Source organism: Podospora pseudopauciseta (assembly GCF_035222475.1).
Source record: "Podospora pseudopauciseta strain CBS 411.78 chromosome 2 map unlocalized CBS411.78m_2, whole genome shotgun sequence".
Lineage (NCBI taxonomy): Eukaryota > Fungi > Ascomycota > Sordariomycetes > Sordariales > Podosporaceae > Podospora > Podospora pseudopauciseta.
The window spans coordinates 2,477,767-2,493,025 of NW_026946663.1; the positions used below are offsets into that span (position 1 = coordinate 2,477,767).

Consider the following 15,259-nt stretch of genomic DNA (forward strand, 5'->3'; position numbering starts at 1 on the left):
TAACAAAAAATGTAGCCGCAGGACATGCACGCTAGTGACGTGCCGAAGTTACTACTCTTTTGGGTAACGGTAGAGCAGGTATGATAATTTTAAATAGTATCGTTGTTGTTACCTTCCGGTAGGGGGATCCTGATGGGAGGCTCGATGAGGCCCAATGACAGTTCCCAGAGAAATGTCCCGTTGTGACGCCTCGGCGAGCTCCGAGTCGTGGCTTCCGGCGACGATGCTGGAAGCTCAAGGGTGAGGACTCTAATTGAGAGTCCTCATTGAATACGACATGAAGAAAAGAAAGAGATGAACACCCAACACAAAGCATATGATCCGTGTGTTATGGTAAAGAGTGCTGGGAAGCTCTCAAAGCAGCGTCCCAGACCTGCATGTACTCCTCCACCTGTGGCTCGGAGGCTCAGAACAGGCTTCATACTTCCTTCCTAGTTTAGATAACTATCTAGTGAAGTAAAGTCTGGGAACCCACTCTACTATGTGGTTTAGGCATATAGTTAAACCATTATCGAAATCTTATCTATATTTACGATGACCTCTTCCAGAGCTGGTCGAAAATTGTAATAGCATTTCGGACATCATTACACCTCTGAGAACAGAAGCTCTTACCACACACCAAAATAATTAACCTCCCCTTCACCGTCGCTGCTTTTAGCCTCCTAGGTAGTGCTGCTACTTAAATACAGTACACTAGTATATATATTACCGTGATAGCTATTACGCGTACTACGGCTTTAACCCTCTTCCTAACTAGCAACGTTACCGGAAGAATATTTGATCGATTTGTCTAAATCTGGCTCGAGAATGTCGATTATATCGACGCTATCGCTGACCGCAAGTACCCCTTTACCAACCTTTCCGCTTATCCAGTAACTAACCTCCCTCCCCCCAGCTAACCACGTTTACCTCGCTACCCAAAGTATATCTCTAATAAACTACATCGCCCGCACCCACCCCTCTCAACCCGACTATATCGCCGTCGCAGCCGGCACCCGCCACAGCATCTCCGACAACAACGTCCACCGCCTTGACGCGCTCCATCAAGTCTGTTGTTGACTTCCTCGAACCCGGCGGCATCTCCTGGTCCATCTACCAGGAAGACATGCCTTGCATGTTCAATTCCTCCCTTTCCGCCTTGAACTGGTACTAACACCTCCCCCCAGACTCCGGCTTCCAAGGCCCCTCCTACATCTCGGGCTCTACGTCCGCAAACAGAACCCCCTCGCGAGTTTCGACTCCGTCAACGGCTCCATCTCCCGCTCAGCAAAGTGCAAAAACTTCACAATGTTCGAAAAAGATCTCGCATCCAACAAGGTCCCCCAGTGGATGTTCCTCACGCCCAACATGGACAACTCTGGCCATGACACCTCTGTTGCCTACGCCGGGAGATGGGCACGGAATTTCATCACCCCTTTGCTGGCTGATAACAAGTTTAACATCCCGCGGACGTTGGTCATGTTGACTTTTGATGAGGGGTCGTACAGCAGAAATGACCAGGTTTATGCTGTCTTGTTGGGGAGTGCTGTCCCGACGAACAAGAGGGGGACCGCGAATGGGACGGCGTATGGACATTATAGTGTGCTGAAGACGGTGGAGGTGAATTGGGGGTTGGGGAACTTGGGGCAGAATGATGTGGGTGCGAATGCCTTTTTCTAAGAGGATGATGGCCCTGAGCCCCCGAGTTGGGGGTCCACTTGTTGTTACTTGGCAGGGTTGGGGTTAGAAGGGGGGATGGGAGGAGGTACGATGGTTATGCATTCCAACTAGTCTAGGTACACTTTACAACTTCTGGTCATTGGCAGGCAGTGTTCTTGAAATGTGATGATGAAGTTCGGTGAAAAACAATAGATATTATCAATGCCAAACGCTATTAGATCTGTTTTCCCGAGATGGAAACATGAAGTTGACAGCCAGAGCTGCCTGATATTCAAGCAAGAAGTCCAAGTAATACACATCAAATCCCAGCTATCATAAAGCCAACCAAGCCCAACACGCCGGCAGCGGCGCCGACACCCCCATGAACAGCCGCAGCACCGGCAGTGACAACGGGACCAGTGCTTGTGATGACAGGAGCGCCAGTTCCAGAAGCGACACCGCTGGTCGTGACGGTAGCGATAGTGGTGGGAGCAGGTCCATCGCAGTGCCAGTGGTCGCCATGAGGTTCGCACCCGATGGAAGCGGTTGGGCTGGGGGGCAGGACACCGGCGCTGTGGTCGTCATGGTCGTGGTCCTCTTCGTCCTCATGATCATGATCCTCGTCATCATGATCGTGGTCCTGTTCGTGGTCATGGTCGTCATCATGGGCGGCAGCCGTGGTGGTGGCAGGAACAGCAACGACCTCGGAAGCGGTGATGATCACCGGAGTCGCAGTGGTTGCGGGGGCGGTCTCGCGGGGTCCATCGCAATGCCTTTGGGAAGGTAAAGTCAATGACTATTCAGATGTTTTTACGAAACGGGAAAGTGCTCACCAGTGATCACCATGAGGCTCACACCCGACAGACTCGGTAGGCGAAGGTGCCAATTCCTGGGCTGCCGCAAAGGCGCTGAAGGCGAGGATGATGGCGGCAGAGAGTGTCTTCATATTGCCGTGAATAAGCGAGAGACACCGGGTGGAATACAGAGAACAAATATGCGACGATCAAACTGAGCTAGTGAGGCAAGCAAGACATGCAAAACATGGGATGAAAGGCTTTTTATAGATGATGAGCAGGACCCTTCATGTGCCCAATGTCAATAGTAGTTCCAGGCTTCCTGTACCTGCATCTGAAGCAGGTTACATCCTTGGTAAAGTCGACTTCCTCTCCTGTCATCCGATGATGTTTGCATGGGTAATCTTGTTTTTTTCTGCACCTCGATGATTTTCGTGGGGGTGAGCTGAAAGTTTCTTGCAGGAAACCAACATGCTAGGTGTGATGGAGACCATCAAGGTTCTCAGCCAAGACGTGTCTCGCTTCCACACGTGGGATCCCTTGCCACCATTTTCTGGTTGGGGCCAACGCCGCGGTGTACTCAAGTGAATAGAAGCTTCTTTTTATTTCAGCAGGGCTGACATTGAAGTGTTGAATTTGCACAGATTGCTGAAAACTATGTACATGAACATGTGTCCAACCCTCGGGAACTTTTGACGTTTTTTATGCAGTATCCACAGTTCTATTTTCATCCTTCATCCTTCACCAAGTCCTTCCTCCAGCCATACTTCCCAGGTAGCAGAGCTCGGTCGATTTTTGATCGTTGATAGGGGTGTGAAGGCGGCGGGCTGGCGGCCAGCTTAGGCGGGGATAACGCCGAGAGCAAATGGTCTAATGGTCATCGCAGTGATATCTCTTCTGGCCAGCGACAGGGCAAGTTGTGGTGCCATGGGTCTGATGGCAAGCACCTCCGGGATTGGTGGCACAGCAGTACTCGCAGGCTCCAACGAGCGTGCACCCGGTAGGGGGGAAGCAATCGCGAGTAAGAAGGTCGCTCTTGAATTCGGGAGCGGCATAGGCCACAGACGCGAGATGAAAGGCCGCAATGAGGAGCTTGAAAGAGACCATCTTGACAGTGGTTGTTGGTGGAAGGCTTTTGATGAGGTAGTAGGGGGCTTGGAGAGGGTTGATCAAGAGACTTGAGCGCGAGGTGGTTGATGATGGCATTCTCTGGATGAACGCACGACATCTCGTCCTCTTTATACTTGAACTGTCCTACTAGATCCGCACTTTGCCTCTGCTCACTTCGCGTAGCCCTCCAGTTCTTTCGATATGCATTGCAACTCTGTCCACATGAAGTGCCTGCCGCCGCGTGAGAGTTGACTGCTCCGAAGCTCTAAAGTGCCTACTAGAGCATCTCTGTTCTCTACCATCTATGAGTGTAGACACCGAGACGGCTTCACCAGCGGTCCGAGTCGTTGAAGGGCAGCCATGTACCTTGATGAACAGAGGGTCTTGGCGTGGAGGTTGTTGGCTGCGTATCCACTCCTTGAGCACCTTGATGGGTACATCAGCTAGGATGCTTGGCATGTGGCAGCCATGGAATATTGAACCTATTGTGGCTTGCCTTTGTCCATAGAGGTTCATGAGCATGGTGTGGTGCGTTCCATCACGTAAAGAACCCGCGCGGGATGACGGAGATCATCCAAAAGCTTGTTGGAGTCGCTTGATATTGGTAACCGAGGGTGATATTGAGGCCACAGAAGTGGGATGTTACTGCAAGGTCCCAATTTTGGATAGAGAGTCGTATTTGCAGGAAGATAGCTGGCGGCCATGGCGGAAGGTTGGCTGAGAAGAAGGAAATTAGTAGATCAAGTCAAGATGGTCATGCCGCGAACGGCTCTCGTCAATTAGTATTAAAGACAAGAAGCGTCTCAAGAACTGATGAATCTCGGTGTCTAACACCCTTCCTGTATGAGACAGACTGGTGATCAAAATGATGAAATCACTCTTCGCTCTTGGATTCGTTGTCGAGTTGGTGGCGGCCTTGCCCCAGGCTGTCACCCCAGCCCCTACTGGCCAAGCATGCTCGTAAGTGCCATCCTTCCGCTTTCGAGATTCCAGAAAACCAACACGATGTTCAAGGACGAGAACCCGTACCCAGCTTGGAATTGACGCGACCATCACCAATTACCCCGAATTCATCTCGTCAATGGACCATCATTGGTCGACCTCAGGAGTTCCGTTCTCAGGGACAGAACGTGTGATTGTCTACACGTCTCTTGAAACATTCGACGGTGGCAGCTTCACAGGCTACTACACGTACGACACCAATGCCTTGCGCAGCGCGGGATACACCATCACAACTAGCACCCAGGTGTTTGTATCATGCTCTCCCACAGCGACCAGCTCGGCGGTTGGCGAATGCGAGCCGCATGGTGATCACTGGCACTGTCCCCCAGGAGTATCAGAGCCAATTACGCCTCCTTCCCCGGAGCCCCATACTACTCACTCGGCTCCTAGCTCCGGGGAGTGTGAGGCTCACGATGACCACTGGCACTGCCCTCCAGGAGTTACAGAGCCCACTACCCCCCCAGCTCCATCATCAACTCCTGTCCCCACCACCCCTGGCTCGGACGAGTGCGAAGCGCACGGTGATCATTTGCATTGTCCTGATGGCGTGCCAGAGCCAACGACGCCCCCACCCGGCATAACTCCTACGCCGACATCGTTCAGCTCAGTGACAGCATCGACCTCATTCACTCGCACAGCATCCGACGCGCCTGTCGTTACGGCTGGTGCAGACGCCAAGACCAGAGTCGGGGGTCACTTTTTAGTATTAGCTGCAGGGGTACCGTTTGTATTGGGGATGATGTGATAGCCTGGGGGAATCTGCGCACCATCAATTGTATAGTTAATGCTCAATAAAGGATGTTGTGGGAGTGTGCGTTGAGGACCTTGATGTTCCGCCCCTGAAGCGATGGCAGCCATCAAGGTTCTCAATACCAGATATCAAGGTCCTTCTGCAACGTCATCCACTATGACATCCCAATTGACAACAGACCATTTGTTCTCCTTTTGATGCTTTGTTGCTGTGAATGAAAAGCCATCCGAGTCCTTTCATCCTGACGAAGCGATTGAGCATCCAGCTGCCTATCATCTCACCCGACAATACTCCTCACAATGCCCGACATCTCTCGCCAAACCTTGCCACACGTACATGATGTGGTCATCATTGGTGCCGGGCCTTGTGGTCTAGCAGTAGCAGCACGACTCCGTGAAAAGGCTCCAGGTGCTATTTTCACAGACGAAGAGCACAGGAGACACCGGGTTTTGCATCGTTATGGACGATCCATGCCGCTGAAGCAAGTGAGAAACGGTCGGGTCACATGCTGCGCCCGCCCAACGGCAAGCGATACACAAGATCTCGATATCATGGCGCTCGATGCCACCCATGACGGCTGGTGTGGCCGCTGGAACAAGCTGTTTAAGTGCTACGACATCGAGCATCTCCGAAGTCCCATGTTCTGGCACGTTAGCCCAGTTGACCGCGATGCTCTCCTTGGGTATGCCTATTCGCAGAACCGGGAGAATGAGTTGCTCGAGATTCACCACTGTGTCGGAAAAGAAGTCAGCAAGCACATACGGAAGAGAACCCGGACGCAGAAGTGCTCAGCCCACAGTGCTTGCAACGCCAGAGTTGAGATCAACGAACGGGACCGCATCGACTATTTCAACCCTTCTCAGGCCCTCTTCTCTGATCATTGCCGTGCAGTCGCTAGCAGGTACCATCTCTGCGATGGTGTCGTCAAGAAAGAGTCCGTCCAAGACATCAGCTTCGACGTGGTCCAAGGCATCTCTGTCAACGACGAACCCCTCTTCACAGTCACCACAGACCGGGGCCTTCAGTATGCCCGAACTGTCGTCCTCTCTGTCGGACCAGCAAATCAACCTTCCATCCCACGTCACGCCTTCAAAGCCTTCTCGGCAACAGAATCCCTCCCTCAAGTCTGCCACAGCACCCAAATCGAAACCTTCCCCGACACCGTCGTTCGCACCAGGATGACCAACGGCCAGAGAACCAAGGTCCTCGTTATCGGTGGCGGTCTCACCTCAGCCCAACTTTCTGACCTCGCCATCCGCAAAGGCGTCACCAAAGTTTGGCACCTGATGCGCAGTCCGATCGCCATCAAGACCTTCGATGTCGAGCTCAGCTGGATGAGCAAATACCGCAACCTCGAACAGGCCTACTTTTACTCTGCCGACACGGACGAGGAGAGATTGCAGATGGTGAGAGCTGCCAGGGGAGGTGGGAGCATTCCACCGAGATACCACAAAAAGTTGAAGGATCACATCTCTCGTGGCAGGCTGGAGTTGCGGACGGAGACAAAGTTGGTGAATGCGCAGTTTGTGACCACTGAGGCGGGTGGTCGGTGGAAGGTCGAAACTGAGCCGGCGATTGAGGGTATACCGTCATTCGACTTCATCTATTTTGCGACGGGAATTGAGACAGACGTTGCTGCGCTACCGTATCTGCAGACGATGAGGAAAACGCACCCCATTGATGAGATAGGAGGGCTGCCGTGCTTGACTGAGCAATTGAAGTGGAAAGATGACGTGCCACTTTTTGTGACAGGAAGACTGGCTTCGCTGAGGTTGGGAGCTGCTGGTCCAAATCTTGGTGGGGCGCGGACGGGTGCTGAGCGGATTGCCTTGGCCATTCAGGAGCATTTTGAGGAGTGCAAACGCGAGGATAAGATCAGTGGGGACATCGCTGCGACCAATAAGGACGAGAATGAGTGGGAGCGGTTTGTGCTTGGGCGCGGAAGCAAGTATTCATGTTTGGTCGAGCACTAGAGATGAACAAGTACCCCGAAATGGAAAGAGTGAAGCATTCGCCGTGTCCGATTTCAAATGGGAGATGTGAGACGGTCGGTCTTTCCGTTGCATCCGACTGCCGGCCGTCCAAGTCTAACATCATAGCTTCGCTTAAGCCAATCGCAATAATTGAATGAAACGATGTTACTCCAATTCTAAAACATGCGATTGAGTCTGTTGGGAATGTTACAGAAAGCAAAAAGAAGCCGAGGTTCAAGCCGTTGTTTCTCAACGTTTTTTTCGCTGTTAAATCCACTTGGCTGTTGGCTTGGCATAAAAGATAAAACACAGTGGAGATCTGGGGTTCCATTGTAGACCCTGTACCCTAACCCTATGTTCTCTCCTTTTTCTCTCAAAGTCATCTCCATGCGAGCCCGACTGATGAGAGAATGTGGCACAGCTGCATTTGTTATTATAGTCGGTAGCTAGAGAAAAGCAGAGCCTCACCAGGGGTCCCTTTAGCCCCTGTAGGACCATGCCTGGTCCCTGCGCTGGCACATGTCAAAGATGATTCGGTGTTGCATTGTCAAAATCAGGGTCAAATCTGACAGGGCTGATCCGCAAGGATGCCTCGATGCTGCATGGTCCTTGTCAACATGCTGCCAACGATAAGACTCCACACACGCGATGGGACCCGATAAGCAATGCTGACCTACCACATTTGTGACTGCCTGACGGCTCGACAGCGCCATCTTGAGTCTATCAGGGCATTTCCTGGACAAAAACATGGGTCGTGTGTCTATCCCTGAACCAACACGTTAGCTTAAGATTGTGACACCCGCCAATCTGATCCAGCCTCGAACATATTTAATGACAGCGTTATCCCTCGTCAGACAGAGATGTTTCTAGCCTTATCCTTGTTTTTGTTTTTCACAACTCTCTTATTCTCGTGGTGAAATATCACGCTCATTCTCACCCTCACTCCCACATCGCCACCCCTTCACACCCACCATCCAGTCGTTACCTCTCCAACTCCCATCCATCATGACAGCCACAACCCCCCTAAAAGTAATAATAATTGGCGGCGGCCCCATCGGCCTCACCCTCGCCCAAATCCTCACCTCCGCCGGTGTCGACTTCACCATCCTCGAACGCCGCTCCACCGTCACCCCCGAAGAAGGCGCCGGCATCGCCATCGGACCCACCTCCTTCCGCCTCTACGACCAGCTCGGCCTCCTTCCCCAAATGGAAGCCATCTCCACCCCCATCCCCCACAAGCACGTCCTCCAACGCGACGGCAAAGTCTACAACTCGTACGAATTCCACCTCCGCGCCTGCCACGGCCGCGCAATGGCCTTCCTCCACCGTCTCGACCTCGTCACCACTTTATTCAGCACCCTCCCGGATTCCGCCAAAGCCAAAATCCACGTCAACAAATCCCTCTCCGACATCACCCTCACCCCTGAAGGCGTAACCGTCACCTGCGCCGATGGCACTTCCTACAACGGCACCCTCGTCATCGGCGCAGACGGCGTCCACTCCAAAACCCGCAAGATAATGAACTCCCTCTCCAACGCCCCAGAGTCCGAAACCCTCCCCTTTGAAACAACCTTTCAAGGCCTCTTCGGTAACTTCCCCCGGCTATCCCTCCCCGGCTCGGAAATCGAGCCAGGCCACGACTGGGAGTGCCATTCCGGCGGTGTGTCTTCCCAGTTCTTCGTCGGGAGGGACAGAGGCTGGTTTATCATCTACCGACCTCTCCCTGGCGGTCCTACGAGGGAAAGAATCGATTACACGGATGAGGACATCAAACAGTTCGCGGAAGATGTCAAGGACATGCATGTGACAAATAAACTGACTTTTGGGGATGTTTTCAAAAATGTCAACAAGGCTGGGTTGACACAGCTTCAGGAAGGTGCTGTCAAGAATAGGAGTTGGAAACGGATAGGGTTGGTGGGTGATGCGTGCGATAAGATCACGCCGAATGTGGGGTTGGGGTACAATAACGGGGTCTTGGACGTGATTGTGCTTGGGAACTTGCTCAAAAAGTTGAATGAGAGTGGGGAGGAGATCACCGAGGAGAAGGTGGGAAAACTGTTCAAGGAGTATCAGGCTGAGAGGAAGGAGTTTTCAGAAAAAGTGGATGATGCGGCCAGAGGGGTCATCAGAACGGTTACACATACGGGATTCATGAAGTACTTGCTTGATCGGTGGATTAATCCGGTGTTGGGGTTGGACAAGCTGTATGGTAGCAAGGTGATGGGGCCGTTGATGGCGAAGCAGCAGGTGTTGGAGTGGTTGGAAGAGAAGAATGGGATTGATGGGAATATTCCATGGGCGCACAAAGGACTGGTTGTCACGAAGGCTTAGAGTGACTGCCGTGTTGGCGTTAATTTTCTGGTAAAGGATGGAATGGCTTGATTGTGGATGGGTAATGGTTGGGCAGGAAAACGGGTGTAAATTCTGTAATTTTTCGTAATTTTCATAGCATGAACGCGTTTGTTGGCACATTAAGAAAGTCATTGGCAGGGCGCATCATTCCTTGGAAAAGGTCCATTTGTGTGAGACAACTAGTTCTTGTGGTGTAACGAACCAGGCACATTGCATCGCTGCAGAGTAAAGCTCGACCTTCCCCGAGGGTAGAATGGAACACAATTGGTTAGGTACATTGGCGCGCTAGTGCCATCATCGGATGCTGTGATTGAGTGAATGGTACGACCAGCCATTGACGAATTGGACCTTCAGTTACCCCTGAGCCCCTTAACCCCTGACGAAGTTCGTTGATATCAACAACCCTAACCCTCATTTTCCCTCGCTAAAGCGGCCACAAAGGTGCCGTCCAAAGATCCTGACGAACCCACCCACATGAAGTGAGACATCATGCGTCAGGTGATTGCAACCCCGCCATTGATGAGGCTCTGCTCGCGCTCGTTACCCGTGGGCAGGTGGGATTGGAGCGATACAGGAGGAATAACCCCCGTTTCGCCTATCACCCTTCAGGTGTTCGCAATCCTGCCCCAGGTCCAGCTTATCTTCTGTGTCGCGATGCCATGCATTGTGATATTGGGAACTTGATCTGCACAGTTAGTTCCGGACCTTTTCACGCGCATCAACTTATCGACCGCTTTACATCTGGACCGTGACGCTGCATGTGGGTGAAGCGTGAGGATGGGACCTGCGCCTCTTGGGTTCCCACGGGGCGTTCCATCTTAAGTTCGATCCAGCTGGCCGCCGAAATTGACGCTGGCGTACACTTCATGCATGATCGTGTTTCTCTGGTTGTTCCGTGAACTGGCAATGGCTTCTCATCGGTACAAAAGCAATATTAGGTATTTTGCTCAAAAATAGCAAATCATTAATATGGCGTTCGGCGTTATCCATTTCAGTGCCACTTGTCCTTCCTGCACTATACCCCGTCATGTGTATTAGATGCCAAGCATACTGATAAGTGGCAAATACAGTCCCTTACGCCGACGTGTGAATTGATGTCGTATTTCATGCCAACCTGTGAGACAACGTGGGGTAATACCCGCATTCGGTGAAGAGAAGCTAGAGTTGCAGTGGTGCGCGAACCATAACCACCTGTGTGTCCTTTGTCTGATGGTGTCGAGAAGTACAATACATGGCTAGACTTGGGCCTCGTGGACACTTGTTGTTGCTGCAATGCTGCCCAACCGCAAAGATTGAACTTGGTGGCCGCTACGACCTCGGTCAACACGACCGCGTTGACAAGTTTGCTCAGCGCAAGCCATGGTCACTCATCTCTTGCTGGCGATATCGCCGAGGTTCACGAATGGTGAGAGAGAAACCTGCGAGAGGCAAGGAAGTTCGTGATCTCATAAATCGTGCTATCGTAGCAATGGGACATGATATCATCAGCTCATCAAACAGAGCCGTCGTATAAATGGGAAACCTGAAGATCCAGCAAGCAAAGACCTCAAAAAAAAAAGAAAAAAACCCCAAGTTGGGCGTGGAATGAATTTCCCCCGTCGTCTGTGCAAGCTGCATCATTCTGATACCTCATTGCAGGCCGGAAGCCCTGCAAGCCCCAGGTCTACTCCCCACTCCTCGGACTCATCAGCGATGACCGCCGTCTCCGTTTCTTTGGCCTCTGTACTCCCAAGGGCATAGATTCCATTCCATGCCCAAGATTAATCACCTCCTCATTGAATGCAGTTGCAGAGGCAGAGTCAACCTCTGCCTGTGTGCCTTGGAAATGAGACTTTTGGTGCTGAACGAGATTGTCTCGCCTGGTGTATGTGGCGGCACAATGATCGCAGGGGAACGTGTCCACAATTCCCTTTCCAGTTTTCCTGCTGTGCTTGATGGTCTTCTTGTGCTTCTCCATTTTTTTACGCTGGTCTGGGCCAGCAATGGGATAAAAGCCGCATGGTTCGCAGCTAAGCACAGGTGACTGACCATATACAGTTTCGACGGGGGATCCGTCGGTGCTACGGCTCTCCTCTGTTGAATAACCCCCTCCTGCATCAGTGAAAACTGCAGGAAATGAGTTCATAGTGTTGGCCTCTCCATGAGTTGTAGGCGAGTTCCATATGTGTTCGCCCTGGTCCAAGAAAGGCATGGTTCGCAAAATGGGTGATTCTTGCCAAATGTCACTGTTTCCGTATGCACCAGAAAAGGAGCAGTGGACCATGAGAGCAGACTCGGGGGCAGTTACTTGTTGAGAGTTGGGTGACGAGGTGGCAAAGTACGAAGTCGATTGTGATGTCGGTACTCCAGAAGAGACCATGTGTGAAGAATCGAGCTCAACATACTGGGGTAAAGCTGGAGAAAAGTTTCTGGCATTAATGGTTTGCGATGGTTGTGATTTGGGCCACGCGCCGTCTCCTGGAGACTCACAGGCTCCTTGTATGGTGGAATGATGAAGACTATCACACATGGATGACCAGGTAGGGACAATGGCCAATGGAGTGCAGCTTGATGTGGGCGAGATGTGGCTGTTGCTCGCAAAAGGAGAGTTGATGAACCCAGAGCTGGTGCTTGGGGACACGCTTGAGGTGGCTAGAAATTGCGGGCGGGCGTCAATAACGCGACTTTGAGGTCGAAACCTAAGCTCTGGCATTTTCTCAAGAGGAGGCCGGGGAGCCAAGGTCCGCCTCCTTTCAGCACTCATCTCCACTGGACTAGCAGTGTCCATCATCTCCACCGGTGACACCTTCTCAGTGTTCATGAGCTCTGGCGGCGATGTGTTGTGTTTGGTGGGATGTGAGTAGATCTCCACAACGTGTTGATCAGGTGACGATGGTAAACCCTGCGAGTGTGTTTTCTGATGCCCATCAGACCTCGGTGAAACTTGGGCATCTTTCCAATTGTTGATGGGCTGACCCTCTTCGTAGTCCGTCTCCACAGAGCTTTGAGACCGAGATCGGCTTTTCTGAGAGGAGCTGGAAGAGGACCCAAGAAACAAGTCTGCTAGGGCCTTCTTGAATGACCTCCTATGACGAAGGAATTGCAGTCGTTCCTCAAACGCTTTCATCTGCTCTTCCTGTTTCTTCAGGACGCTCTGCTGTTGCTTCACGGTACTCTCCAATACTTGAATGCGGCACTCGAAGTCCACATCCTTCTCTTCGTTTGAACTGAAACTTATCAGTCAGCTAGACGACATCTAAGAGATGGCGTCTGACGAACCTATAACCTGCATGGATATGTTTTGATGATGGGCTTCGTGGTGACAGGCTTGGTGGCGACGAGGTTTGAGGTGAGATGATGTCGGAAGATGGTAGCTCAGATATGCCAGTAATGACAGAGCTGGGAGACTCCATGATAACTGAGAATGCGGAATAATTGTGTTAAGTTTTGGCGTAGTGAGGTGCTTGGTAGAGCGAACAGATGATATCAGACCGCAGAATGTAAAGGTGCCAAAGACAGGGAAGTTCGCCATTTATTAATTGTCTTTCAGCAGCGGCTCTTCTTTCAGTCCAGAAGACGACATGGCTCTTCGTCTTTAATTGGCTTCGGAACTTGCAGCAAGAGTTTGGACGTCCTGGAGGTAATTCCACGACAGGGTTCCTGCATGCCGCATCGATGGCCTCAGCATGGCCAGTAGAAGACGGCCAATTTCGATACTTGATAACTATAGACCACTAGGGAGGCGAGTATGGCAGACCATTGGAACTAGATCGGGTGCGATATGCGTGCCGTCTGGGGAACTAAACGGGGACCGGATGGGTAAGGGATCCTGCCGTTGGAAATCCGAAAAAGGCAAACGGATTTGTACATGGAAGTTCCATTCGACCCCCTGTACCAACTTGGACCTGCACCGCTGACTTGGCCCGAGGCAACTGAGATTGGTTGCCTTTAACCACATGCAGGAGGCAGAATCCAGAGTAGGGGTTTTGCCAGTGGCTTCCGGATATCAACACTCAGTCCCTTCGAAGAATTCCGGAGCAAGCATGGTGCTAACGTAGCAAGACCTAGAGGCCTACATCTTGCAGGTTCGATATCGACATGTGGATGGAAAGGAACTGAGAGAAAAAGGGCGGCTTGTAGGTCTTGAAGGATCAAGGTATCTGACGGAGAAACATATGTTAAAGATAGAATATAAAAGCGTCTGGGGGCTTGGGGCTCCATACTGACGTTAATACGCGGTTTGTTACCCGTGCGGAGAGACTTTGCGGAGGGTTGCCATGTGGAATAGGTGCAGGGGGGCTGGGCGAGGCTCCAAGGCATTCTTGTGAGACGTAATCCCAATATCAAGGCTGGCTGATGACAGCATCTGGAGACCGGACATGGGAACATGGCAGAGAGCCAGGAAGAGATGCTTCCGAAAGTGAAGAGGAAAGATGGCTAGATATAGCACCTTCTTTGCCTCCTCTTCGATAGCCAAGACATGGCCGCCGAAATGGCCTTCGTCTGGGATGGAAAAAGGGCCCCCATACGCCGCGGCCCCCATATTTTGAGAGAAAACTTGAGGCTTGCAAGGAAACAGCAGAGACAACAGCAGTGAGTATGTGGCTCAGTGGCCTTGTGGTTGCTCCGGCCGATATCAGATCGACACCATGGAATTCATGCAGGCTGGGCAAGCCGAGCCTGGAGGGGTGCTCGAGAGAGCGTAGTTACCGACGAAAGCCATTGGATAATAGATAGATACCGCTCATTTGGGCGAGCCAGATGTTTAGTTGGGCTAGGCAAGGTCGACCTCAAAGGTAGAGAGCATGTCAATGAAGTGACAGGATTCCCTAAAGATCAACTCAAAGATGGTTTCCCCGATGGCATCCATCGACGTTGATTTACCCCGCTCAATGAAGCTTGACCAAATCACAATAGACCCGGAGAGATTGGGCCAGTTGATTGGCCCATTTGGACCGGCAACGGCAATGCACTAAGCCAGAGCAGGCAAGAAAGGAAGAATGTCTTTCCTCAGCATCGGGCGAGGCAAGTCACACTTTCCAGGCGATAAGCAGAAAGGGTTAGTTCTCGCCCGCGAGATGATTCAGTGTCTGAGACGCCAATGATAGAAGAGCTTATGTGCACCAATTCCATACAAAGCTCGTGTCCAGATGACCTGTTGAAGTGGACGGTGATATCGGGGATATCACTGTCACCCAGTTCAACAAGATTTCATGATAGATCCCTTATATAAGCTCGTGTGGTTGAGTAATGGACACCAGGTGACAGTTAGCGTCTCACACGAAGTACGAGCAGCCTCCGATACTCGGACGATAACAGCAGAACGGGGGGGCTTCACTTTTCCAGTTGGGGTGTTGCAAGGCTACGGTCAGCGGCACGTCCATCGACCATTGTTCGGCATGATGTGGACGCGATACTGACCAGAAACTTGGGTGAGATCGATGCTAACCCACAGCTGCTGCTGGGGTTTGTATTATGAGGCCTGCTTGTCAGCTCCTTTCTTGTTATCGCTGGGCAGATACACTGCGGGGTAAACATGAGCCGTACTCAGGTCGCGGGCGAGAAGGAGGCCTTGGGAGCCTGCGCAAGCACATCATACAAAAAAACTCGAACTTCTGTCTTTTTGACAATGCAGACATAGAATGTTGTCAATTGTTAGG

General features: G+C 51.7%; 7 protein-coding genes across 7 annotated transcripts; 3 read left to right on the forward strand and 4 right to left on the reverse strand.

Annotated features, from left to right (window-relative positions):
* Positions 1–1,804: 1,804 nt before the first annotated feature.
* QC763_206695 (uncharacterized protein) lies at positions 1,805–2,858 on the reverse strand. The gene is made up of 2 exons (XM_062909719.1): positions 2,472–2,858; positions 1,805–2,411 (listed from the first exon to the last, which is right to left on the reverse strand). Exons 1-2 carry the CDS (start codon positions 2,582–2,584, stop codon positions 1,958–1,960), a joined length of 567 nt encoding a protein of 188 aa, XP_062768529.1. The 5' UTR covers positions 2,585–2,858; the 3' UTR covers positions 1,805–1,957.
* A 1,471-nt stretch (positions 2,859–4,329) lies between these two features.
* Positions 4,330–5,289, forward strand: QC763_206700 (uncharacterized protein; the record flags this gene model as incomplete). Its single annotated transcript, XM_062909720.1, has 2 exons — positions 4,330–4,502; positions 4,557–5,289. The coding sequence occupies exons 1-2, from the start codon at positions 4,408–4,410 to the stop codon at positions 5,287–5,289; spliced, it is 828 nt and encodes a 275-aa protein (XP_062768530.1). The 5' UTR covers positions 4,330–4,407.
* Positions 5,290–5,594: 305 nt separating this feature from the next.
* Positions 5,595–7,268, forward strand: QC763_206710 (uncharacterized protein; the record flags this gene model as incomplete). Its single annotated transcript, XM_062909721.1, has 1 exon — positions 5,595–7,268. One exon carries the CDS (start codon positions 5,595–5,597, stop codon positions 7,266–7,268), a length of 1,674 nt encoding a protein of 557 aa, XP_062768531.1.
* Positions 7,269–7,467: 199 nt separating this feature from the next.
* QC763_0036860 (uncharacterized protein) lies at positions 7,468–9,421 on the reverse strand (the record flags this gene model as incomplete). Its single annotated transcript, XM_062905569.1, has 3 exons — positions 7,468–7,866; positions 7,946–9,323; positions 9,413–9,421. 2 exons carry the CDS (start codon positions 9,419–9,421, stop codon positions 8,871–8,873), a joined length of 462 nt encoding a protein of 153 aa, XP_062768532.1. The 3' UTR covers positions 7,468–7,866; positions 7,946–8,870.
* QC763_0036870 (uncharacterized protein) lies at positions 8,274–9,599 on the forward strand (the record flags this gene model as incomplete). The annotated part of the gene is made up of 1 exon (XM_062905570.1): positions 8,274–9,599. The coding sequence occupies one exon, from the start codon at positions 8,274–8,276 to the stop codon at positions 9,597–9,599; it is 1,326 nt and encodes a 441-aa protein (XP_062768533.1).
* Positions 9,600–11,283: 1,684 nt separating this feature from the next.
* QC763_206730 (uncharacterized protein) lies at positions 11,284–13,012 on the reverse strand (the record flags this gene model as incomplete). Its single annotated transcript, XM_062909722.1, has 2 exons — positions 11,284–12,826; positions 12,879–13,012. 2 exons carry the CDS (start codon positions 13,010–13,012, stop codon positions 11,284–11,286), a joined length of 1,677 nt encoding a protein of 558 aa, XP_062768534.1.
* A 659-nt stretch (positions 13,013–13,671) lies between these two features.
* On the reverse strand, positions 13,672–14,142 carry QC763_206740 (uncharacterized protein; the record flags this gene model as incomplete). Its single annotated transcript, XM_062909723.1, has 2 exons — positions 13,672–13,759; positions 13,847–14,142. 2 exons carry the CDS (start codon positions 14,140–14,142, stop codon positions 13,672–13,674), a joined length of 384 nt encoding a protein of 127 aa, XP_062768535.1.
* Between the last annotated feature and the right edge of the window lie 1,117 nt (positions 14,143–15,259).

Bases quoted from the DNA above. Each gene is read 5' to 3' on its own strand.
- QC763_206695 (XM_062909719.1), bottom strand. From the start codon at position 2,584: ATGAAGACACTCTCTGCCGCCATCATCCTCGCCTTCAGCGCCTTTGCG. The intron at 2,412-2,471 runs GTGAGCACTTTC...ACCTTCCCAAAG, and splicing joins GAGCCTCATGGTGATCACTG to GCATTGCGATGGACCCCGCG.